This window comes from Penicillium pulvis (assembly GCF_028828015.1).
Source record: "Penicillium pulvis strain IBT 33274 chromosome Unknown contig_10_segment0_segment0, whole genome shotgun sequence".
In the NCBI taxonomy this organism is placed as follows: Eukaryota; Fungi; Ascomycota; class Eurotiomycetes; order Eurotiales; family Aspergillaceae; genus Penicillium; species Penicillium pulvis.
The window spans coordinates 188689-211869 of NW_026643071.1; the positions used below are offsets into that span (position 1 = coordinate 188689).

General features: G+C 48.1%; 11 protein-coding genes across 11 annotated transcripts; 6 read left to right on the forward strand and 5 right to left on the reverse strand.

Moving 5' to 3' along the window:
• Positions 1–182: 182 nt before the first annotated feature.
• On the reverse strand, positions 183–1205 carry N7503_000090 (intradiol ring-cleavage dioxygenase; the record flags this gene model as incomplete). Its single annotated transcript, XM_057059651.1, has 1 exon — positions 183–1205. The coding sequence occupies one exon, from the start codon at positions 1203–1205 to the stop codon at positions 183–185; it is 1023 nt and encodes a 340-aa protein (XP_056926574.1).
• Positions 1206–2432: 1227 nt separating this feature from the next.
• Positions 2433–4386, forward strand: N7503_000091 (fungal specific transcription factor domain-containing protein; the record flags this gene model as incomplete). The annotated part of the gene is made up of 4 exons (XM_057059652.1): positions 2433–2496; positions 2592–3298; positions 3351–4078; positions 4140–4386. The coding sequence occupies 4 exons, from the start codon at positions 2433–2435 to the stop codon at positions 4384–4386; spliced, it is 1746 nt and encodes a 581-aa protein (XP_056926575.1).
• A 922-nt stretch (positions 4387–5308) lies between these two features.
• Positions 5309–6814, reverse strand: N7503_000092 (mannitol dehydrogenase family protein; the record flags this gene model as incomplete). Its single annotated transcript, XM_057059653.1, has 1 exon — positions 5309–6814. One exon carries the CDS (start codon positions 6812–6814, stop codon positions 5309–5311), a length of 1506 nt encoding a protein of 501 aa, XP_056926576.1.
• A 1403-nt stretch (positions 6815–8217) lies between these two features.
• N7503_000093 (S-adenosylmethionine-dependent methyltransferase) lies at positions 8218–9393 on the forward strand (the record flags this gene model as incomplete). Its single annotated transcript, XM_057059654.1, has 3 exons — positions 8218–8251; positions 8319–8576; positions 8642–9393. The coding sequence occupies 3 exons, from the start codon at positions 8218–8220 to the stop codon at positions 9391–9393; spliced, it is 1044 nt and encodes a 347-aa protein (XP_056926577.1).
• Positions 9394–9576: 183 nt separating this feature from the next.
• On the forward strand, positions 9577–10227 carry N7503_000094 (NAD(P)-binding protein; the record flags this gene model as incomplete). Its single annotated transcript, XM_057059655.1, has 2 exons — positions 9577–9598; positions 9878–10227. The coding sequence occupies 2 exons, from the start codon at positions 9577–9579 to the stop codon at positions 10225–10227; spliced, it is 372 nt and encodes a 123-aa protein (XP_056926578.1).
• Positions 10228–11552: 1325 nt separating this feature from the next.
• N7503_000095 (aromatic ring-hydroxylating oxygenase subunit alpha) lies at positions 11553–12866 on the forward strand (the record flags this gene model as incomplete). The annotated part of the gene is made up of 1 exon (XM_057059656.1): positions 11553–12866. One exon carries the CDS (start codon positions 11553–11555, stop codon positions 12864–12866), a length of 1314 nt encoding a protein of 437 aa, XP_056926579.1.
• A 904-nt stretch (positions 12867–13770) lies between these two features.
• Positions 13771–13971, reverse strand: N7503_000096 (uncharacterized protein; the record flags this gene model as incomplete). Its single annotated transcript, XM_057059657.1, has 1 exon — positions 13771–13971. The coding sequence occupies one exon, from the start codon at positions 13969–13971 to the stop codon at positions 13771–13773; it is 201 nt and encodes a 66-aa protein (XP_056926580.1).
• Positions 13972–14920: 949 nt separating this feature from the next.
• N7503_000097 (GMC family oxidoreductase) lies at positions 14921–16585 on the forward strand (the record flags this gene model as incomplete). The annotated part of the gene is made up of 2 exons (XM_057059658.1): positions 14921–15142; positions 15203–16585. The coding sequence occupies 2 exons, from the start codon at positions 14921–14923 to the stop codon at positions 16583–16585; spliced, it is 1605 nt and encodes a 534-aa protein (XP_056926581.1).
• A 943-nt stretch (positions 16586–17528) lies between these two features.
• Positions 17529–19534, reverse strand: N7503_000098 (potassium channel family protein; the record flags this gene model as incomplete). Its single annotated transcript, XM_057059659.1, has 4 exons — positions 17529–19170; positions 19240–19352; positions 19403–19442; positions 19491–19534. The coding sequence occupies 4 exons, from the start codon at positions 19532–19534 to the stop codon at positions 17529–17531; spliced, it is 1839 nt and encodes a 612-aa protein (XP_056926582.1).
• Positions 19535–20448: 914 nt separating this feature from the next.
• N7503_000099 (ubiquitin-like protein ATG12) lies at positions 20449–21120 on the forward strand (the record flags this gene model as incomplete). Its single annotated transcript, XM_057059660.1, has 3 exons — positions 20449–20686; positions 20805–21004; positions 21061–21120. 3 exons carry the CDS (start codon positions 20449–20451, stop codon positions 21118–21120), a joined length of 498 nt encoding a protein of 165 aa, XP_056926583.1.
• A 68-nt stretch (positions 21121–21188) lies between these two features.
• N7503_000100 (3-methyl-2-oxobutanoate hydroxymethyltransferase) lies at positions 21189–22318 on the reverse strand (the record flags this gene model as incomplete). Its single annotated transcript, XM_057059661.1, has 2 exons — positions 21189–21809; positions 21860–22318. 2 exons carry the CDS (start codon positions 22316–22318, stop codon positions 21189–21191), a joined length of 1080 nt encoding a protein of 359 aa, XP_056926584.1.
• Positions 22319–23181: the final 863 nt, after the last annotated feature.

Below are 23181 nucleotides of genomic sequence, written 5' to 3' on the forward strand. Positions count from 1 at the left end.
TCGTTACAAAATCACGAAGCGCATATGAAGTGGTATATAAACGCATAAAATCCACTCCCAGGGAAGATTGGATTACATTTGGCTCACCAGATCAAACCTCGTCTTGTCCCTTGCCAAACGACCCAATAAGCCCCATTCCTTTCCGCGAGTCTGAAGGGACACGGATTGAAGTGGTGAATTTCTTAGGTGCTAACACCACCCTTAGAAGTAAGGTATGCAGCATAAGTAGCATCCGAATCATAGCTAGCAGAAACATTGACACCCAGGGTAACCCAGCCAAAAACACCATCCTCAATAGAATCTCCAAGCAGGGCATACTCGAAGAAAGGATCAGAGGCTGAGTCTTCGGTCTCATCCTGGACAACATGGTCGTTAATGTTCTTGGTAATAGCGACAGTGCTAGTGTTGTACGGGTAGGTAGCCTCAACCTGGCTGATCAGATCCTGGTCAAAGAAGAGCTGACCGACGTGGGAAATATGACCCCCAGTAAGGGTATTGTTAGGAAGAACGTGGGCATTGGTATGGCCAATGACATGGACGTGAGTAGCACGACCGGAATAGTGCCCGGGGAAAACAGTCTTGAACTGGGCCACACCATCCGAATCCGTTTTCTGGATACCACGGAGGAAGGTTTTGTCGAGATTGGAGGCGTCATTGCCATTGCCATTCATGGAACTTTGGACACCGGAGTAGACACCTGTCGAGTTGCAGTTCCAGACATCCCAGTACAGCGCCTCAATGGGCTCGCACGTGTTAATGTCGATAAACTGGCCGTCCATGATCAGAGGAACACCCGCTTGGCCGTCGGAGACATCCTTACGGATGAGCTCACCCTTAACCCAGAAGGGCCCAACCTCACCCTCGGGGGCGAGGATACAGACCGGGTTTTGCGAAAAGAGGTCTGACTCGGAGGTGGAAGCAGTCACATGGAGAGATGATTTGTGATTGGTACCAACGGTCTTGTTGGTGTCGCGCGTCTGCAAAACTTGTTTCTTGTGGGCATCAAAGATGGCAGCACGGCGAGCCCGAGCGCGGTCATTGATTCCACGCTTCTCCAGATGCTCCGCGCAGAGGTCCAGGGAGCGACGAGCACCGTTCAAGAAGTCCCGCTTGGCCATAGATGAATACGAATTAGGCTCGTGGACTCCAGGGTGAGCAATGACCAGGGTACCCAAGGCAAGAACGGTAAACTTGGTAAAGTGCATGGTGATGACTGAGAAGGCCAAAAGGTCTTGAGATATCTTTGAAATTTGGATGAAGCTGCTGAAGAACGACATCAATCGTGAGGCATTGGCTCATATTTATATCTCTGAAGTACTCGTTTCGCACGACAGTGGTCTGGAATTATTCATCAAAGTGCGCATCAGAAAGAATCACTGACACGTCAGCAATAGCGTCACCCAGATAGTGATTTGAAAGACCTCCGGCCAATTCGTGGGTAAATAGAGAGTACCAAGAGCTGCCATACTAGAAGGAGAAGGGTCTCTCCGCTTAAATGACGACGCAAGATCTGCAGTGGTGTTTCGTGGGCGAATCACGCTGTTGCCATTGAACACAAGACGCATAAGCAGAACAAACATTGTGTCTAGATCATATTATCCTTTTGTACCTGCTTTTGGAACTTCAATGATCTGCAGCCAAGAGTTTCATAGTGGGGGCAAAGACCCCAGGCCAACAAAACAACCCAAAATTGTTGCCTAGACATTGTGGAAGTTGCAGCCCGAATGGACAAAAAGCGAACGATATTGCATAGATTTACGAGCTCTACGAAATTATTTATAGGTTGGAATGAACTTTGAGAAGTCGATTTTGAGATCTGACAGTAAGTCTAGTTCCAGCTTCACGTCCTTCTCAACCAGACCAATATCGAGGTAATGGCCCCGCCAGTATAGTTTGTACGTATACGTTGTATGTCATTCGCCAATATTTTAGGGGCTAGAGTGTGAGTTGCGCGGCATTCAGTGACGATCTACTTGCAGAATCAGGTATACGCAAGAAAGAGTGTGGAGATGGTTAGTAAAACGAGAAGCCCCTGCCGCTGGGGATTCACTGTATAGATGCAGATCTTCTCCAAAGCTCGGAAAACCAAGCCCCGCTGACTCAGCCTTGGCGTGATGCTTGGCACTCGGGAGTCGTCAGTCACGTACCGGCGAGATGTGGAGAACTTAATCACTCCTTCTTCCGAAGCCAAAGCGGAGCCTCGCTCTACCCTAGAGATTACTATTACGATTGCCCAGCATATGCATGTCCTCCATGGACGCTTATTCACTGGCACGTGGTTCGAAAATCAGAACCGCTTGTGATCTATGTCGCCTTAGAAAGGTATTCGTGATCTGCCAAATATTCGCAACCCACAAGGCGCTAACAGCTTTCTGGTTGGCCAATTGCGCAGATTCGTTGCGATCGGGCTCAACCCGCTTGTGAGAATTGCCATGTTGCAGGGTTGCCTTGTGTATTCACTCCTCCACCTACCCGAGAACGGAAAGGCCTTCGACAGTAAGTATCTTGCTTTGGTAATTTTATTATGTTCCATTTTTGCACTCGTTTTTCTCTCTCTTCCCTTTAGTTTAACTTCACTAACTGGCGCAGAGAGCTTGCCGATACCCAGGCGCGTGTGCGAGAGCTTGAAGACGCTTTAAATCTTGCAATTCAAAGTTCTACTCACGAAAAATCTTCTAACTCGACAACACCGTTATCTTCGGGCAGATGTGATGATCCTACGTCTACAAGCCAGGTACCCTTTGCGAGCTCCAGTTTCATTCCAGATACCCGCTCCCTGGAGGCTGCTGTAACAACATTCAAATGGCACATTGCAAATTGTGGACTTGGAAGTCCGCTTTCAAGTGCAAGAGCAGCGTTTTCCTCGGCTGTTTTCCAACAGACTGGCCACAAATTTGACTTGGATGAACTTTTGCTTGACGCTGCATACTCGTTTGAGGAACAGGGCTTCCGATCCAATAAGAAACATACCAGTTCCCAATGGCCACCAGCAGACCTTGTCCAAAGCTGCATAGATTATTATTCAAAAAGTGGACTATATTCTATGTTACCTTTTGCGGATGTCAATGCGCTACAAGTTCTCCTCGATGCAGAAGTGTTGAGTCATCCACAAGCGAGTCGTGCTGCTAATCTTGCCTGCCTAGCTGCCTTCACTGCGAATATCGCCCAGATGCACCGCCACGACCCCTTGCTAGCCCATGCTGATCCGGACGCTTACGCTCAGGCAGCACTTGGTATTTTCCCTGCGATTCTGATGGAGACGCCCGATCTGAGAACCCTAGAGGCCGTGATCATGTTAGTAAGTCTGGTCACTATCCCGGTCATATAACTTGCTTCTAATCATTCTTTAGGCCACATATATTGCTCCAATTGGTCAGACACAGTCAATAGATCTATTGTTGGGAGTTGCTATACAAGCACTCTACAGCCTAGGTGGGCATAAAATACGACCCACACCGAAGACTCCCGGTCGATCCCAGGAGAACCAGCACCTGCGTGCATTGTTCTGGCTTTGCTATGGCATGGATAGCGAACTATGTATCCGGAAAGGCCAACCCCAATTGATCAATGAAGCTCATTGTGATATGGATTTACCTGTCAACTACGCTTTAAAGTCTAAGGAACATCACTTTTACTGGAAGCCCCTGTCGTCGAAAGAGCTGCTCTATCCGTCGGACCTTCGATTGAACCTCATCAAAACAAAAATACAGACGATGCTTTACTCTGAGAAGAATGCGCCGAACTCCGAAGCAAGGAGGCTCCAACTCATTAGAGAACTGGATGACGAACTGAGCAAATTGAGATCAGAGTTCCCTGTGGATTGCCGTCCCAACCTATTTGCCACCGAAGGTGCTCCGAACTATCTGTTCCACGACCTCAGCATACGCGGTGTCAGCATCCACCTGGAGTATTACTATTGCCTTGGAAAAATCCACGGGTCTATCAACTCTTACAGTATCCCCACCTCGAGTTCCGGACCACCTGTGCTATCCAGCACACAGATAACATATGAGGCAGCACGTTGCACCTTGATCTACATTCATCGAGTGCAACATTACATTAACTTTCACACATTCTGGTAAGTTGCAAACCCTTGTCTCCAAAATTGCATTTGCTCAAAATTTCCATTTGTCCGATAGGATACATGCCCACTTCTTGCTCACTGCTGTTGTCACGCTTTTTCGGTTCCTTATCATGGCCCCCTCGGCCCCAACCTTTGCTCGAGACCTTCAGATCATAGACGCCACGGCCCAAATCTTCGCCGATTTCACAATATCCGACGATCCTGAGAGGAATTGCTTCCCACCATTTTTCCTGATCCATACCTTTATCGAAAAGCTGTCATATCTAGCTCACGAATCACAAGCTAGGTCCATGACCGAATAAAGGTACTTGGGGAGATTGACAACTGAAAAATATTTTAAAGTCATAAAAATATTACACGATAGAATGGCACGGCATCCATGTATGACAAGACAGCTACCTCTCTCTAGGGGTATCTTAGCAGGACCTTCTGGCAGCTGTCATCCTCCACCAACGATGTGAAAGCGAAACGAAACCAATTTGGCCACATCTCTTGCCAATGCTGCAAAAGGGTCAAACAGAATGAGGTAGAGAGTAGTGGACGGTAAAGGAGGAGACATTAGATCTGCATTTCCAAAGGCATTCAAATAGCTTGGTCGGAAAATACAAATACTTCATGCAGGCGCGATTCGTATTTCTTCTCTTTTTCCTTACCCTCAAGAAAACGAGACTTATCAAACATTAAGTATCGCATGGCTTTTGCGCCGAAGATTCTCCGTTCTTGCGAGTCTTAGAGGAGCGCGCCTGGATAAGATGACCTTCTATGTGTTCGAATTTCAATACTACACATTTTTTGTTCTTCGAGTTACTCTTCTACTACTTCGTATACCTTCGTCACTTGACACATCTGACTCTAATCCCTTGGCATCAATCATCGCCGGTATTATCAATCAAGTGTTGCTTGATTCTGAAGGACGATGAAATTTAGTTATTTGAAAAAATGTAGCCCACCGCGAGGTTGAGTTCTCCTATGTGGAGCTGATGGTAATTAGGTTTTCTTAGTGTGACTAGTTTTTGGAAAGTTCACCCCGAAGGTCTATCATGAATGGGGAATAATAAATTTTGTGTATCTGCAACTATCAAAAGTTGGAATCATCGATATCTATCAGGTCGAAGTTGTGCTTTTCGCCTAAATCACTCTCAAATCATATCTCGTACCACAATATTAAAAGAATACAATTCGCTCGCAAATGTGAATGTACCGTGAACAGCCCAGTCAAGATTATTAATCAATGTACTTTGGAAGTGTGTTCATGATGCCATCCCGGGCAATAAGCTCCATAGCGGTCGTTATCTCTGTAATGAACCGTTGGTCATTGCGAAGATCGTCACCGAACAGATTCTTGATGCTCAACAGCTCGGCTGGGTTGGTGCCACCGGCACGAGCCTTAGCCTGGAGCTCGTCGCGCATGGGATCCTCAATCTCGAAAGACTTGCCACTGTCGTCAACGCCATTAAGGTAACGGAACCATGCAGCTGCGACGAAGCACAGGCGGCGGAATGGGCCGTTATCCCAAATGGCTTCAGCGATCGAGGGCATGATGAACTGGGGGATCTTGCCAGAGGCATTGAGGCAGACGCGAGGCAGCTGGTCCATGATGGTTGGGTTGGAGAATCTCTCCATAAGGGTATTGCAATATTCATCGATGTTAACTCCTGGGATATCAGGCAAGTGCGGCTTGACCTCATCCTGCATCATTTGCCACACAAATCGACGGAAGATGGGGTTCTCCATGACTTCGTGCACGTATTTGAAGCCAGCAAGCGAACCTGGGTAACCGATAGCGGAGTGGCTACCGTTTAGCAGACGCAACTTGTGCTTCTCGAACTCCTCGACCTTGTGGACGTTGGTAACTAGCTGGACACCAACCTTCTCGAACGGTGGGCGACCATCGCAGAAATGATCCTCGATCACCCACTGTGTGAAGGGCTCGGTGACGACGGGCCATCCATCTTGGATACCGAATTTGTCGGCGAGAGCCGTTTTATCAGCAGCTGATGTCTGAGGTGTGATACGGTCAACCATGGCATTCGGGAAGTGGCCTTTCTCGTTGATCCAGTCCGCGAGCGAAGGGTCGCGTAGGCGCGCAAATGATGTAAGCATGTTGCGTGTGATGGCACCGTTCTTCTGCATGTTATCGCACGACATGACGGTGAAGGGCTTCAGACCAGCCTCGCGGCGACGGGCCATAGCAGCGTAAAGGAAGCCAAAGGTTGTACGAGGGGCTTTCTCGTTCGCCGGATCAAGATCAAACAGAATGTCGGGGTGCTCGCGCTGGAGCTCGTGGGTGTTCTCGTTGTAGTAGTACCCACTTTCGGTGATGGTGAGGGAAACGATGTGGGTGTCCGGGTGTGCCATCTTCGCGATAACGGCCTCGCGGTTATCGGGTGCGAAGAGGTATGAATTGATGCTTCCAATGACATGTGAAAAACTGCCTTGGGCGGATCGTTCGATGAGGGTGTAAAGGTGATCCTGCTCAGCCAAAACATCTCTCATGCCGGCATCGAAGGGCTGCAGGCCAACACCGCAAATCGCCCAGTCAGTCACACCCTGCTGCATCAGCAGGTCGACATAGTAAGCCAAGTGTGCGCGATGGAAACCGCCCACGCCGACGTGGACAATTCCCTCCTTAACAGCGCCACCGCGGGAGTAAGTAGGAACCTTGACTTGCGCTTCACCCGCCGCAGCAATCTGCGCGAGGTTTTGGTTGTTGAGCTTGAGGGGAGGCATGATTGTTTGAATTGAATGATCAAGGAGCGAATGTAAAGGAGAAGGTGGGAATAAAAGGAAAGAAAAAAAATAATGGCGTTAAGCTGACGAAATGAGCTGTAGGTCACCGCCACTGCACAGAACCGGAAAGTGTCCAGCGAGTGATCTTACATCATAAAGTGGGGAACTATCCGGGGCGTTGTGGAGTAATCGGGATGAATTAGACCTCTCAGATTGTTCGCAGAACCAAGTTCAGGTCAACAATATTTGTAAACAAGGCAACTATCGATCGATCCGGTGGATCATGGAACGTGCGCGACGTCTCCGGCAACTTAATTGCTTCGCGACCGTTTGCCTCTGGATCACATGATTCTAGAAAAAAACTTATCGAGCACCTGACCCATGGATACGAATAGATTGACATGTACCTGATACCTTGAGTGTTTGCCAATTTCTTCAATTTCAATAAACAGTGTCTACAGCCCTTAATCACGGTTTATTTTATTTTTGTTTTTCAAAATTAGTCTGCTTGAAAGGTCGGATCGTTCAACTAGCCCAAAGGAGGTCATGCTTCTTCCTAGTGGTCATCCTCAATTCGCCCTCCAACACGTTGTACCCCGAGAAATCTCCAAGGTACCAAATTTCTAATTGAGCCAAAGCCAATCAGGACTGGTATTTCAATCCCCTCAGAGTCGTCGACCATTGCAATAGTCGGGTCAAGGTCATTTCTGCGCCCAATCGAGTAAATGCAGATGGTGGCAAACGGAATCCAGGGCGCACATGAATTTTCTGTTGTCTATACTTCCAATCCTTTGATGCTTAAAGATATTTCTCCAAGGTATGGGAATGGCGGTCAAGCACAAGTCCGGTCAGGTGGCCTGGCCGGAAGCGGCAAGCATAGTACCGGACAAAATTGCAATGCGGCTATTCAGACAGGCATTCCATTGTACCAGCCTCTTCCAGCAATGATTCGGCGAATCAATGTGACACATTGTTTCTTTTTGAACACATCGTACTGATCAAGTTGAAAATGGTTTATGGAGGCCTGGGCTTTTCTTGAGAGCTGCAGAGGCGCCTGAGTCAGTCTTCTCCAAGGCATGAGCAGACTCAGCCCAGCTTGTAAGATGTGGTACCATGATAAAATGAAACGAGAGGTGAGGCTGAAACACAAAGAGGGTGAACAGTCCAAGGTACATGTACACCGGCCAAAAGGTTCGATATGATTGGTTCTGTTTTATCGGCTTGCATGAATACATGCCTGTGTTATGAGGCATCAACATATCCGCGGAACCGGAGCCAACCTTTCCTCTTTGGGAATTTTTATTTTCCCGCAGTGGCGTCGAAGAGGCGTGTCTGCCGCCGAAAGATCTCCGATTTCTTTTTGCAGTTTCAAGAGAGAAGTCTCCAGAATATCATATCTGATCATGATTAGTGCTACAGAGGATGAGCCACTTCACGGTGAGTCCAAGAATTCACAAATGAGCCTCTAGATTGTGCAACTGATAAGAATGTACCCCTTGCATAGTGCTTGACTTACCCCAGATCTACGAGAAACCATCGGGCACCGATCTCATCAAGACCTTGGCCCTGTTGGCGTTACAGCCTAAGGCGTTTGGAACTAGCCCCGAGGCAGTCAAGGGCCCTGCTGTGCACCCGATGGGGGTGAATCGTTATCTCACGCAGATCATTTCGAGCCCGCTATCCTGGCTCGACACCGATGAACTACGAGAGGCAGTGTGGGATGCTGCAGCTGCTCGCCTGAGCGAGCGCTCTGGCCGTGCTGGTAGGTGCTGTGTGGGTGGTTCTCAAATGGTGTCTGCGAGGCTGACCAGTCAACTTTCCATTTAGCCATGCCGGCCATGTCGCGAGTTTTCTCAGTCCCCAGAGCCTCCGGCGACGATTACGCGATTACCTTGCACGAGCCATCCCTCACGGCGGACAACCTCGGCATGAAGACCTGGGTATCTTCATACCTCCTGTCCCGCCGACTCCATAACATTCTCGAAGATCCCACAGACCTCGTACCATCGGGCCCCACCGACCTCCCTTCACACGATCAGTCACAGAAATTGATTCGGGCTCTTGAACTTGGTTCTGGCACAGGATTGGTCGGCCTTTCCTTCGCAGCCCTTCAAGGCAACTCGGCAACGGTGCACCTGACCGATCTCCCCGAAATTGTACCCAACATTGCACACAACAGTGCTCTGAACATCGAACTTCTCAACTCGACCGGAGCGAAGGTAACGACTGGTGTGTTGGACTGGTCTATTGTTCCCGAGCCACAGCCCACAGCGGAAGAGCGATACGACGTGATCCTCGTAGCGGACCCGCTGTACTCGCCGAGTCACCCCGAATGGCTTGTCCAAACCATTGGATCGTGGCTCGGACGGGGACTTGGTGCACGAGTTCTGGCAGAAATGCCACTGCGCACTCCGTATCTACCCCAGGTGCGAGAGTTCCGCCAGCGGATGGCGGACCTTGGACTGGCGGTGGTTGAGGAAGGTGAAGAGTTTGGATATGATGACTGGGAGGGTGCTGATGGAGATGTGCTGGCAGTCAAGTGCTGGTGGTCGATCTGGGGATGGAGCGAGAAGGTATGACCGCGACGTCCAGATCAGGCCCCGTCTTAAGAGGTGCGATATAATGAATAAACGATACACGATAGACCTGCTAGAGGCTAGATATAGATGATGAATATATGCAGTCAATATTGATAAATTTGATGTCGAAATAAAGGTTAGAAATAGAGGTTGCTGTTAAGTGCAGCCGAAGTGGACGAAAAAATGGCCGCACGCGGTCACACAGGTGGGGACAATGACGTCGATATAGGAACCTTCGATGTTTAGGCCCACACTACACTAGTAATCTTTCCTCGTGATCTCGTGATCTCGTGATCTCGCCGTATTGTTTTTCTCGAGCTCCTCGGTAAGCCATCTATATGTCTCTAGATTGACGAGGACTGACTTAGGGACCACATTATTCCATACGAGAAGACCTAGGGGTATGTCTCTCTTACTTTTCATGACACAGATGCCAAAATTTTTATCGCGGGCTGATCCGAAGAACAAGCCCAGGTTTCAATAGAGACTATACAGCGTGCAGTTCCCCACGCCGGGAAGATAGATTGGTCTCTCTACCCCGGGACATACCCGGACGACCTGACGACGATCAAAAAGACTGTGGATACCTTCCACGCAAAGGAGTCCAAAATAGACCTGCTCTTCAATAATGCAAATGTCTCACATCCTCCTGTCGGCAGAATATCCAAACACATAGTCGAGCTTCAACTCGCAACAAATTGTCTAGGACCACACCTCTGTATCCGTCTACTACTGCCTTATCTAATAGCTGCAGCCGCGACCGCAAGCCCTGTTTCTGTTCGCGTAAACTGGATTAGCAACAAGGTTCTCGAGTCGCCCCGCCAGAAGGCCTGATTATGGAGAGCCTGATGCATTCCTCAAAATTCCGTCGCCAACTACACTGCCTCGTCGGTTACAATTAGTTCATCGACGTGGAGATGACACTTTGAGATAGTGAAAGGAGTGTTGTCAGCGTGGCACAGAACCCCGGAGCAGCAAACACTCACACATAATGAAGCTTCTTTCATGGCGTTGTTGCACAGACCTTTCTTGGCTGCCCACACCCTTCTATGTGCGGGATTCTCGCCCAATCTGAGCTTGGAGAATCACAATACTTCAAAGGTCGTCCCGTGTGGTCGACTTCACCTTGTCCTGACGGCGAAATTGCAGCACGCCTCGAAAACAGCAGAGGGCGGTGGGAATGGTTGTGCAACCGAATTATGGAGGGTTTTTGAGGAACGAAAAACTATATGAATAGGGACCAGCGGATCAGCGGCTTGAACAGATAATAGAGTTACAAAAGCCAATCCTCGGCCATCAGCAACTACAAATGCTGTCAGAGATAAGTATTGAGACTGCTCGGTCTGTAATTAATTAATTCCCTATCACAAATGGAATCATCGTCAACTCGGGTGAAAGAAGGTCGACAGTCTGTGGGAGGATCAATTAGTCTTATCAAACCGTCACTCTTTGTGCGACATCAAGATATGCTGCGCAGGTGATAAACCAACATTAAACCAAATAACGAGCTACTTCTTTGGGAGATTGAACCCTCTGCTGGCAAAAAAAGAGGGTCTATCTTCTATAGGGTTTATCTACATATTCGAAACCAATCGGGTACGGTCCCGGGTTTGAGAACCCATGGGTATACACCCTAATTTGGCAATCATTCCCATTGACATGAATCTTAGCGATTAACTGGGATGTTCTTATCGATTCATCTAGATTTGCCACTTCCTGTGGCAGGTGATCAAGCTCTAAGGTTCAAGCCACCAGCAATCAAGATCTATTCATCATTAAATTTGCATTCTCATCGACCCGATTATCCACAACAAACTCACATAAAGGCTAGTATGCTTTAAATATGCCGATTACAAGTGATCCTGCATGTTTAGTAATTACTCCTTATTTCAAATTGCAATTGCAATGTTGTGAAAAATGGATGGGTTGATGTTCTGATCTCGGGAACATGATCCGTTCATCTGTGGGTTCCGTTACCTATATTGGTGCTTATCGGCGGGTTGCTTTACTATGTCGAAACAATGGGCTTCCCACCTGATCGGAGCAAAATTGTAGGCACCGTTTCAGATCAGATGAGCTATAAGACATATAAGGGCTGCAATGAATGACATGAGCACATTAAAGCTTCAAAGACATTTTCATCCAGATCTTGTACCGCCATGGCTACTATGCTGCACTATCTTGGCTTCGGTCATAAGACTCTCTCCAACGAACCAGCGAAAGATTCCCCTGTCCGAGCTTTACCTGCATCATGGTACAAATCTCCTGAGATGTACGAGCTAGAACGTCGAGCCATCTTCTCCAAAAGATGGCTTTTCATCACCCACAGCTCTCGAGTCAAGGAAACAGGCGATTGGCTCCGTTATGAGATTGCGGGCTTTGACTTCGTCATAACTCGAGACCGACAAGGGAATGTGAATGCATTCCACAACGTTTGCAGACATCGCGCATATCCAGTGGTTGAGAAAGAGGGTTCTGGAAACTCCAAGATTCTATCCTGTCGTTATCACGGCTGGTCCTATGGATTGAATGGCAAACTTGCCAAAGCGCCTGGCTACAAAGACCTAAACTTCAATAACGACCAAAACAGTCTGTTCCGGATACATGTCAAGGTCGACGTGAATGGATTTATCTGGGTCAATTTGGATGCAAATGAAGTCCCAGAAATTCCATGGGAGGAGCACTTCCGAGACGTCGATACGCAGGAGCGATATAAGGAGTACAACTTCGATGAATATGACCTTGATCATACATATGAGCTGGATGGCCAGTATAACTGGAAGATCCTGGCAGATAACTTCAATGAATGCTACCACTGTCCGACAACACACCCTGACATCCCCGATTTTCTCAACCTGGATTCCTTCGACAGTGACCTCAAGGATGGACATATCCAGCACCACTGCGTCTCTACGCCGGAGCAGAAGGCAAAGGGCCTTTACACTGCCAGTACATATTATTTCCCGATTTCTGCCATGGTTGTTTCGTACGTTCCCTACCCTTGTAGTGCTAGAGAGTTTTTCAATGAGCGGTTCGCTGACAATATCCTCTCTACCAGACCACACTTTATCATGATCCAGAAATTTCTTCCCAAAAGCGCCAGCTCCTCTAAGATGTCTTACGAAATCTACCGCAACAAAAATTCCGGCGATGCCGATTTCCATGCGATCAGTGACATGTACGAGCGCGTTATGAGAGAAGACAAAGTTCTCTGCGACAATGCACAAAAGAACCTCGACCGGAACGTGTTCGTCAGTGGTGAGCTGCACCCTAAGTTCGAGAAGGCTCCGCTCTTCTTCCAAAGCACTGCTCGCGAGGTTATTACAGAGCATTTTGAGCGTGAGAAGGCCCAAGGGCGGGAAATATGGCCGGCGAAACAGAAGGTGCCGTGTAACTCTCAGGTGAGTGACAAGGATGAGGAGATCTGTGCTGCTCTAAGCTGTGGGGCCCAGAAGGAGATTTTGGCTTGGTGAACACCTTCCAAATTTGGCATTAGATTAGCGTAAATAGCTTGATTGATTGGAGGGACTAGGCAGCATATTGACATTACCTTGGAATTTAATTTCAATGAATAAAGTAACTGAAAAACTTGTTGCTACTTTAGGGGATCATGGACGATGTATACCAATCCCCTTTATGCGAAGTACTGGGATCCTGATCTAGGCTCATTAATATACATTTGGATAATATTTAGAGAGGTATCACATTAGTGCAAATCCATGAACACGTGTAAAGAATCTTGTTCAAGCTGGCGAAGTTTTTACATTTGACCGAAGCTGATGAGAACGCAATGAACCTTATCCTGCGAATTCCAAGCTTTCCCTACAGCCTGCAAACTTTGGAACATATCCATATCATATCAATCAGCTCTTCATCCCATCTATGCGTGACCCTATTTTGAATCGCTAGATTCACTTTCGATCATTTATCCAGTTCGCTCGATCGCTCGGTTTTTCTTTGCTCGAGATACCAAAGAAATATCTCAGGGTTGTAGAGCCTCTTAAATGAGCAAATCATGTCAATTTATACTACACATTATGGCAGTCATGGCTATGGTGGTTAGAGTGACTGAGAGATAAGTAGCGCTTTGTATACGCACTTGGCGTGGCGTACGATTGGTTGACCTGTAGAAATTAGTAGATTGGGTTTAAGGAAATATAATCCGGAAGACCTACTGAAATTCGACTAGACGGTGCTGATAACGACGAAGACGAGGAGTAGAGTAGAAAAACCAGACTATAGATCTACCGTTACGTGCCAAGAGATTGGATTTTTGATTGCCACCGACTAGGGGAAGCTAAGGCTAATCAAGGTCGCAATAGGGTCCGTGGACACCCCCTGGGGCTCTATAGTATATAACGGACCCGATTATAGTTACTATGGAGACTCGTCTCCAGCACCGGCAGTCGCATCTGTCGCGTCTCTGGCCATGTGGCGATCATAAGGCAGAAAAACGACAGCATGGTGGCCCACACACTCATCAATGGTGTTTCGCGCGCGCTCGTGGTCATCGTGGAACCTTGCACGTACATGGCCGGCCTCGACTAGAAACATCGGAAACCAGTCAGTCTGTTCCATGATGAAACTTACAACTAAATCATGCTAACTGTATCAACGCCTAGCCTCACTTTCCCTGATGGGGCAATAGGGGTTAAAATTACACATACTATCGGCGAATGTTGATTGAGCACCGCGCAATGTTAGTTGAAAACTAAATGAATGGTACTAAGCAAAGGTACAGCATGCATAATCCAGAGTAGTGATGTTGTCGAGTATAATCTCATGTACCTAATTACCCACACTAGGCTACCCTGAAATATGAAGGTGATTGAGGAATGATGTCCATCGAGCCGGTGTCTTTCCTAACCTTGCCTAGAATTAAATTCAAGTTTATATCACGACTCACTTGAAGCTTCCTTCTTCATGTTGGCTTGAAGCAAGCGAGGTAGAATCCAGGCAAGCTAGATATTAGGGCTATGTAGCGGCGACTAGACTATGTAACACGCTCAATCTGGAGTGCAAAGGCCGATCAGCGGAGACACAATATTTCGCCCCCAATGATAGATCAGGTATCTTTGGTTCATTTAGGGGCTATAGCTCCATGCTATGACTGCCGTCGTCTTAAAGACGCGTTGGCTGGGCTATAATGGCCTAACAAGATGGGAATTCTCAAATACGCCTAGCTATGGCCCTGCCAGGATTGAGAGAAGTCATGGCTTGCGGTTGTGACAAATCAACTGCGCGTCGGCCCGCGCCATGAGGGATTCGCCCAAAAGTACCGCAGTCACACCGTGGGGGCCAATGCAGCTCAAACAACTTGTGATGGAATAACGATCGTACCTCAACATCTTCTTGATCATCAATGTGATGATAACAGAGCGGGGTCGGACGGGATATCTTTTGGGGTTGAAATCGCCGCCTGTCCTCTTCCACAACTCTGAACTCTGATCTGACTGTATCTCGTTTCTTTTCTTGTGAAAGTTGAAATCCTTCCAAGGTTGCCTATATCTATCATCCACACATTATCATGGCAGACACACTGCCTCAGAATGCGGATTATCTCATTATCGGTGGTGGGACTGCAGGACTGGTCGTTGCAAGCCGACTAGCATCCGAACTTCCAGACAAGCAAGTTGTGGTTTTGGAGAGTGGCCCCGATCGTACGGCAGATCCTCGAGTCCAGAATCCCAATGCTTGGCGCACCTTGGGTGGATCAGAACTCGATTGGCAGTTTAAGATTGAGCCCCAGGTACGTTCATCATGCGATTGGGTTTTAACATGCCTCAAACTGACATTTGCTTTCGCCAAGGCCGGCCTGAACAATCGTGAACAAGAGCACCCCGCGGGGAGAATGCTCGGTGGGTCTTCGGCCCTCAACGGACTGGCGTGGGTCCCGCCCTCTCCCGCAGGGATCAATGCGTGGGCAAAGCTAGGCAACCCGAGTTGGAATTGGGAAACTTTGTTGCCCTATCTCAAGAAATCTTACACCATCACACCTCCTGGCGAATCTTCTAAGGAAGGCCAAGGTCCAATTCAAGTGAGCTATCCTGCTCTTAAGGAGCAAGGCACTTTGCCTCTTATTGAGGCTTGGAACCAAGCGCTTCAGGACCAAGGATACGACTACACAACTGACGCCCTCGGGGGCCAGAAGTCGATCGGATCTAGGGCTTACACTGCCACTATTGACCCGGTCTCCGGGTTTCGTAGTAGCGCAGACAGTCAATACCGGGGATCTAGTCATGCAAACTTAAGCATCGTGACTAACGCAACGGTACGCAAGATTATCTTTGCCTCGGGGTCTGAGGATGCTGTTGCCACTGCAGTGAAGGTTGAGTGGAATGGAAAAATTATGAATGTCCAGGCAAAGAAGGAGATTATTCTTGCGGCGGGTGCTTTCCACACACCTAAGGTGCTCGAGTTATCAGGAGTGGGACAAAAAGATCTTCTTGACAAACTCGGTATTCCCGTCATCATCAATCACCCTGGCGTGGGCGAAAATTTACAGAATCATCTTATGGGCATCTTGACCACTCCCCTCAAGAGTGAAGGACTCACGCCTGGTATCAAAACCTTAGCATTCACTCGTCTCGACCGAGATGACCAGGAACGGGTATTCGCAGCAACCTCGGAACCCAGCACCTCTGGATTCAACACCTCTGAAAATGTGATTAAATCCATACTCAGGAGTCCCGATGAAGCATCTGCATTCAATCTCCTAGCCGTCATGCCTGGGGGCGTTGCCTTCCTAGCCATTCTTCCAAGCTTCCCGTTCTCTCGGGGCAGTATACATATTCCATCGTCTGATCCCGATGCAAAGCCGATCGTTGATACCCAGTTCCTTACAAATGAGATTGACATTGAAATTTTGGCACGCCATATGCAAAAGCTGCATGACTTGACTACCTCCCCTGCTCTTGAGTCGTTCCTTCAGCCAAGTCCACCACTGGAGCTAGCAGCGACCAAGGAAATTTTACGCCAGGCGACCGCCTTAACAGCTCACCACACATGTGGGACTGCCGCTATGCTTCCCAGGGAAGCTGGTGGTGTAGTATCAGAGGAACTCCGAGTTTATGGAACGAGAAACGTGCGGGTTGTTGACGCGAGTGTATTACCTTTGATTCCTCCCGCCAATCCGATGGCGACAGTATATGCGGTTGCCGAACGGGCGGCTGATTTGATTAGGTTGACCTAGCTTAAAGCCAACTTCCAGTCTCTGTAGTTAGAGATAGGAAACAAGTATATGGACACTCAAGCCAATGTTATACACGACTTTCCAACTATGGACCGCACATAAGTCCCAAGTTTTAGAGTTTTCTCTATTCAGGGATTAATTGATTTGCTATGGGATGTTCCTGGTTAAGGACAACACCGAGCGCTATATCCATTTTCCGGTACCCTTGCCCTATTCGTTGCAGGGTGCTTCATATCATCCGTGGGGATTCACTCAGGTCATGATGCGACTCAGGCACGCATGGTCGTCTCATGCCATCCGATTAATCAAGCACCACCATTATAACACTTGTTTGCTATTATGTAAATCCTAAAGTTTCGAAAAGCATTGACTTACTCTTCCTCCCTGGGGATAACAAGCTCTTCGCCATCAACTTTGACCTTTGTTTCATTGCCCTATGTATCCTGCTAATGCCTTTTCCTAACATGTTGTGCAGAGAAAAACAATAACACTGGGAAAATTACTACGTCTCCGAATTTGGAGGAGTCATGGAACTCAAAACTGCCAAAGACTTTCCCTCAATAGTCGTGAATCTTGCACTTTCCCCGCTTATAGTCTCCGACTCTCCTACTTTGACAACAACAGTAGGGTCGAGGGCTCCGATAGGTTGTACGTGCTGTTAGTAGCGTTTGGTCAGGTGCATGGACATGAAGCCCGCTGAATATAGTCTTCTACCCGATATACGTTACATAACGACTGTCCTTCCCTGACTGAATCACTCTAGCGCGATTGGAGTGGATATGAAGCGTGGTAATCTTGACCCTTGTTAAGAGGCCCACATCAGAAAGCTCTTAACTACACGATCGTAGGGAACTAGGAAATACATGACAGGATTTAGATCGGTGGATGCATGCTCTCATGGAACTTCGCCTCAGACTGAGCTAGGTTACAAGCTATAGTTCATTTAGGTCCTCTCAAGAAGCTCCTGGCGTAAGTCCAAAGAAAGTTTCTCCACTAACAAGGTCACCATCCATAAAATCTCGACGTTCCTCTCCGCTATTTTCTTCTCATGGCCCTTAAACATGCCCTCCGTCATTCTTTCGGATTTCGGGGGCATAAACAGGGGCAGCAGTAGATTATAAAAGCTACCGCCATCATTCTTGGACTCAAGCATAGGAATCAATCTCGCCCATCTACAACAAAGCTCTTCTTGATGATCAACTGAATCATCTCTCGTCACGGAAATGAGGTCTTCGATCTCTTCCAGAAGCAACAACCGATAGTGCGTCACAGCCCTCCTGGGCGTGGTCTGGTATTGTTCGTTTTTCAAAGACTCTTTTGTTTCAAAGCTGACATGCGTAGCTGGTAGGCCTTGCCTAGTCTGTAAATAAGGCTGGTCCCGCCTCTCCATACCAATTCCCGAATCCCGTGGCGCCAGATTAAGAGGTTCTTTGTTCGCATCGAAGCCCGAGCGACGCATATGCTCGTGATTGTGTCCACTCGTGCCATCTCTGCGAAAGACGTGCCGCCTTATCCAACCAGAGCAGGAAGCCAGCCATATGTGGAAAATGTTACCAATCACAGTGACCAGATTTGTTAGGACTGGAATGGCCAGTAATGACCAGAAGATGAAGAAGACTTTGCCAAAATTGCTTGTGGGGAATAGATCCCCATATCCGATTGTGGTGAGTGATGTATAGGTGAAGTATAGAGCCACAAAGTAGGTCCAGTTAGCTTCCTTCTCGGAGTGGTAGAAGACGCCCGCACTGGCAAGCCACAGGACAAACCATGCAGCTAAGAATAATCCTAACTCCGCCCATCTCGTCCTTCGATAGAATTCAAACCTGGCGTTGCGTATTTTGATGATCTCTTCGCATTTCGGTATATGGCGTTTGACTGAAGGGGATCGAGATTGATCGCCTTCAACTGTTGATAATGCATCGGTTGTTTCTTTCGAGTCTGTATTACGAAAGTCTCTTCGAGCCTCTCTGATATTACGCTTGAGTTTAATTTCCCTCATCTTGTCAGTGAAAGATGCCACACTGGTGATAACTAGACCCAAGCTAGTGATCCCCATAGTGGCAAAGGGAAACAGCAAGCTGCGCCCTAAATGGGTCATAGGGGCGAAATTCCCAATACCAATTGTCAAAAGCGTATAGTCGGTGAAATAGAGAGAATCCATCAATGGCCAGCCTTCAATGTCGCTGTATACTGCAGCTCCTCCGAGAAGCAAGATGGCAAAACTAGTGACTCGAAGCACAATACTGGTGCATTCGATCTTTCGTCTGTCTGCATAACTGAAGGGGAATGTCTTCAAGCTCACCACGTAAATGGAAAGTAGCAATGCTGTCAGAACGTAGAGACCGGCAGATATGACTCCTGCGAAAAAGTTCTGGGTATATATGAGAGCTTGCTGGGCTTGGGCTTTTTGGTGCTGTCGAGCCTCGATGCCGATTAAGCTAAATAGAATAATCGCCGAGGCGAGCCAACCGGTCACCGTTACCATAAATCCCTTGATCGGATCAATGTGGGTGATCATTGTGAGTAGGTACGCTATGTACGCGACGGTAGATAAAGCTAATGAAGCTGCTTTGAGTCCAGTAGTCCTGAATACGTATTAGTATTTTTGAAACTGCAAGATAGGTGAGTACATAGAGGAAGTGGAAAACTCTTACCAGCTAGGTGTAGGTAGCTCTGATATTGAGCCATCCGCTGACTCACTCTGAAGCCATCCCTTCACAAGAGCGCAGATGTTGAACATGAAAGCCATCACACTGAGGGAGCCCTTCTATCATTCAGTAGCCTATAAGGTAGGTTGATAAGGCATAATCGGCATACCGCAAGGACAGGAAATCCTGTCGTGGCTTCCCACCAGTGACTGCCAGACTTAGAAAAGTCGAAATACAGAATTCGGATGCCGACCTACCTTGTTCTTATCCGACTTCTGATCGAGCGCCGCGACGTTTCCATGATTAGAAGGTTATGCTACCACAGCCTTCCGAGATCTCGTTTGTCGCTGAGCTTTACTCATTAAGACCACATACATCGATAACAACCCGAGACATTATTACCGATCACTTACTGTCAAGTCCATGATGGTATCATTAGCCATATACCGTATTCGTGACAAGGTGGATATGATGATCTAAACATTTCGAGTGTCGCCATTGGAAGCACTCCCTCTGCAATCCATGGTTCTCAAACGTCAGACTTCGGCTAATGAGGTAACCGACTGATCGCTTCACAGTTCATGTTAGCAAACCGACCGATTCACATGGTTTGTTTCAAGATCGAGCAAATACCAAAGTAACCCCGTGCTATATTATGCATCTAAAGTCATGGTCTTTCTGATGCGAATATTGTAGGTGCGTCCGGGTGGCAAACATAGGCTTTTGAGCTTGGCCATGGATTTACGTGACCTTCCCGCCAGCTCTAGATCACCTATAATTCTTCCACTGACGAATAGGATGAGTCAGATATGGCACCAGGGCATCGAGATTACGGAGCCTCTGCAGTGGCAGCTGATGACATGTGAATATATAGTTAACTCGCGGACTCATTGTCGTGAGTGGGCGGAATGAGCGAGGCAGTCCCCAGCTGAAGTGCATGTTCATGTTCATGTTCATGTTCATGTCCTCACAGATGCGCTATTGCTGATGACTAATCTGGTAGACAAGACGCGCACATCGATGTCAAGAGTAGGCATTTTCGTACCCCATTCTACCGATATCCGTTGTGTCATGAAATGTTGATCTAAATTTAAGTTCGGGCTACAGTCATCGGGAGCGGATAGAGTCGCGATTCGCAATACAATCTTTCCCCACTACTTTCTCCACCGAAATCGCCAGCCATTTCATATTTGATAAGCCCCTGAAAAGGAACTCATGGATCCCTCGTCTCCACTAGAGCGCTCTCCGCGTAACTCCCCCTCCAGTAGCCTAAGCTATCGCACCAGTTCCGGTCAACCTCAAGATTCATCGCCAAGCATGGATGCTCCGATCCCCGACGATCAACATGGGGCTGATTTACCCATGAATATGACCGCTTCAGTCATGCTGACTGGTCTACCTCGCGATGCCCACCAGGCACTCGCCGATGTGGAACATATCGACAATCACAAAGGTATGCGCCCAATCTTTCAAGTTCAGCCCCCCACATCGCCAACTCCGTGCGCCACGCCATATTCACCAGGAAATTCTTACACCCCGCTGCCTGTTCTTGATAATTGACACGAATTCAGTCACTGTTCGATTTCAACCGTTACCCTCGGCGCCGATGCTCAAAACCAGGGTTTTCAAGGTCAGCGCATCGCAGAAGTTCGAAACGGTCGTCAAGTTCCTTCGGAAGAAGCTAGACTGCAAAGACACAGACTCGGTCTTCTGCTATGTCAATAGCGTCTTCGCGCCCGGCCTCGATGAGGGGGTTGGTGGGCTCTGGAGGGTAAGATCTACATCAATTTTTACGGAAACGCGCGGTCACATCTGACAAGTATTCAGTGTTTCAAATCAGACGATCAATTGATTGTCGCATATTCAATGACGCCGGCATTCGGCTGAGCATAGCGCCCAGCACGAACTGATGAATGAGCTTATGTACAAATGATGACCATGACATTATACAATCGTTATTTTTGATATTTTGCATCCACCTCCTTCTCGAACTTCGCCAGCTCTTCCGGTGAGATGGGATATGTGTATTCCTGCGAAGGGAAAGCGCGGCTCTTGACTTCGTCGCGATATTGTACGATTCCCCGGGTGGCTTCGCCCCATACATCGGCGTATTTCTTAACGAACTTGGGCACGAACCGACCGGGCTGGAAATTTCCGCTCATATCCACTTGAACAAGGACCTGGCCTGAGCATCCGTTACCGGCACCAATGCCGATCGTCGGGACCTTGAGCTTGCTCGTAATAAGGGTAGCCACCTCCGCGGGCATTGCTTCAAGCACAAACATGCACACTCCGGCCTCTTGCATGACTAACGCATCGCGCAACAGCTTCATCGCACTGGTACATGTCTTTCCTTGAACCCGGAAGCCGCCGAGCGCATTTTGCCGTTGTGGTGTAAGGCCTACATGGCCAACGACAGGGATACCAGCTTGAGTGATCCGCTTGATAGTCGGACCCAACTCTTCGCCTCCTTCAATTTTCACACCATGTACACGACCCTCCTTTACCAGGCGAAGGGAGGATTCGACGGCCTGTTCCGGACTCACCTCGTACGAGCCCATAGGTAAATCACCAACCTGCAGAGGTCAGCTCTAGTTCGTGCCAAGCAAGATCGGCGCTCACTTACAATGAATGCACTCTTTGCGCCGCGGACAACACTCCGACAATGCATGATCATTTCCTCCATCACGACCTCGGTTGTGTTCTCCAATCCCATCGACACCATTCCCAAGCTATCACCGACTAACACGACATCAATACCAGCCGCATCAGCAACGTGGGCGGTTGGGAAGTCATGGGCCGTAAGCATGGCAATTGGCTCGCCCTTCTTATAAAGGTTTTTTATTGTTTGCAGGGTGACCTTCTTTCGTGTATTGGGAGCTGCGTCTGGAGAAGAGTAGGAGCTGTATCGAATTTGAGGAGAGCAAAGCGACGAAGACGGAGACAGGAGGGACGTCGAGCGGAGAGCGAAGGTATTCGTCTGGGGTCGGCGATGAGCAAAGCGAAATGCGCCCGTCCTGGCGACAGACACTGCTGTACAGACAGACCGTGAGAACGGCTGCATGGTCAATCGAGGGGCGGCCATGACAGCGAGGATGGTTGCCGGAGCTGGCGGAAGTGTGAGGTAGGATGAAATGAAGGCAGCTAATTCAAGCTCAAAGAAAAATGCAGAGCATTTATTCGTGTGTCTAAAACTCAAGAATCCCAAGTGGCATGCAGTCGATGGCGAAGAGCTGTGTCGCGACAATGACCTCACCAGAAGCCGAGGCAGCTCGGCACGCGCCACAAGAAATAAAAGAAAGGAGGTTGTATTAAGTCGACAGATTCCAGCATTCGGACAGTCAACTATTATATCGTATTAGTTTTCCATCTGTCCGAACAAACGTGCTGGGTTATGCGGCGTAGATGGGAGCATCTCCATAAAAAAAAGGTGACGCCGTTCGGAATTGTCTGCTATCGGCAGAAATGCACCGCAGGAGCTCTATCGTATCGGCGTTATTGTATTTCACACCTGTCACGTAATTTTCGTCCCCGCCCTGCCATAGCCCTGGAGAAGGGTGCAAGAACTTTGCCCTTTCAGATGACTGTATTCCCTTGTAATCGGTGTTTCTGCCCCATGTTCCGGGGTCATTTGGTAGTCTTGAAGACATGATTTGTATTATTTTGATTATTTCTAGCGGCTGCCTGCCTTTTTAGAAGCCCCTCGATATTTGAGGGAATTCGCTTTGTCTCGGCTTTAGGCGGCTGGCATTGGAACCATCAACATTAGAACTTTGGAACTGTCTAAGAATGTAGTTACTGATTCCGAGATTGTAGAAAGATTAAAATTTGTGTTTGTCAATTGACAATAATCTTGAAGAGTTCTGCTCGGTATCATGATTCATTTCGTAATGGAGGGTGGTGTAAACTATGCCAGTGTCCACGGGTGCCGTAGACAGGCGATATATA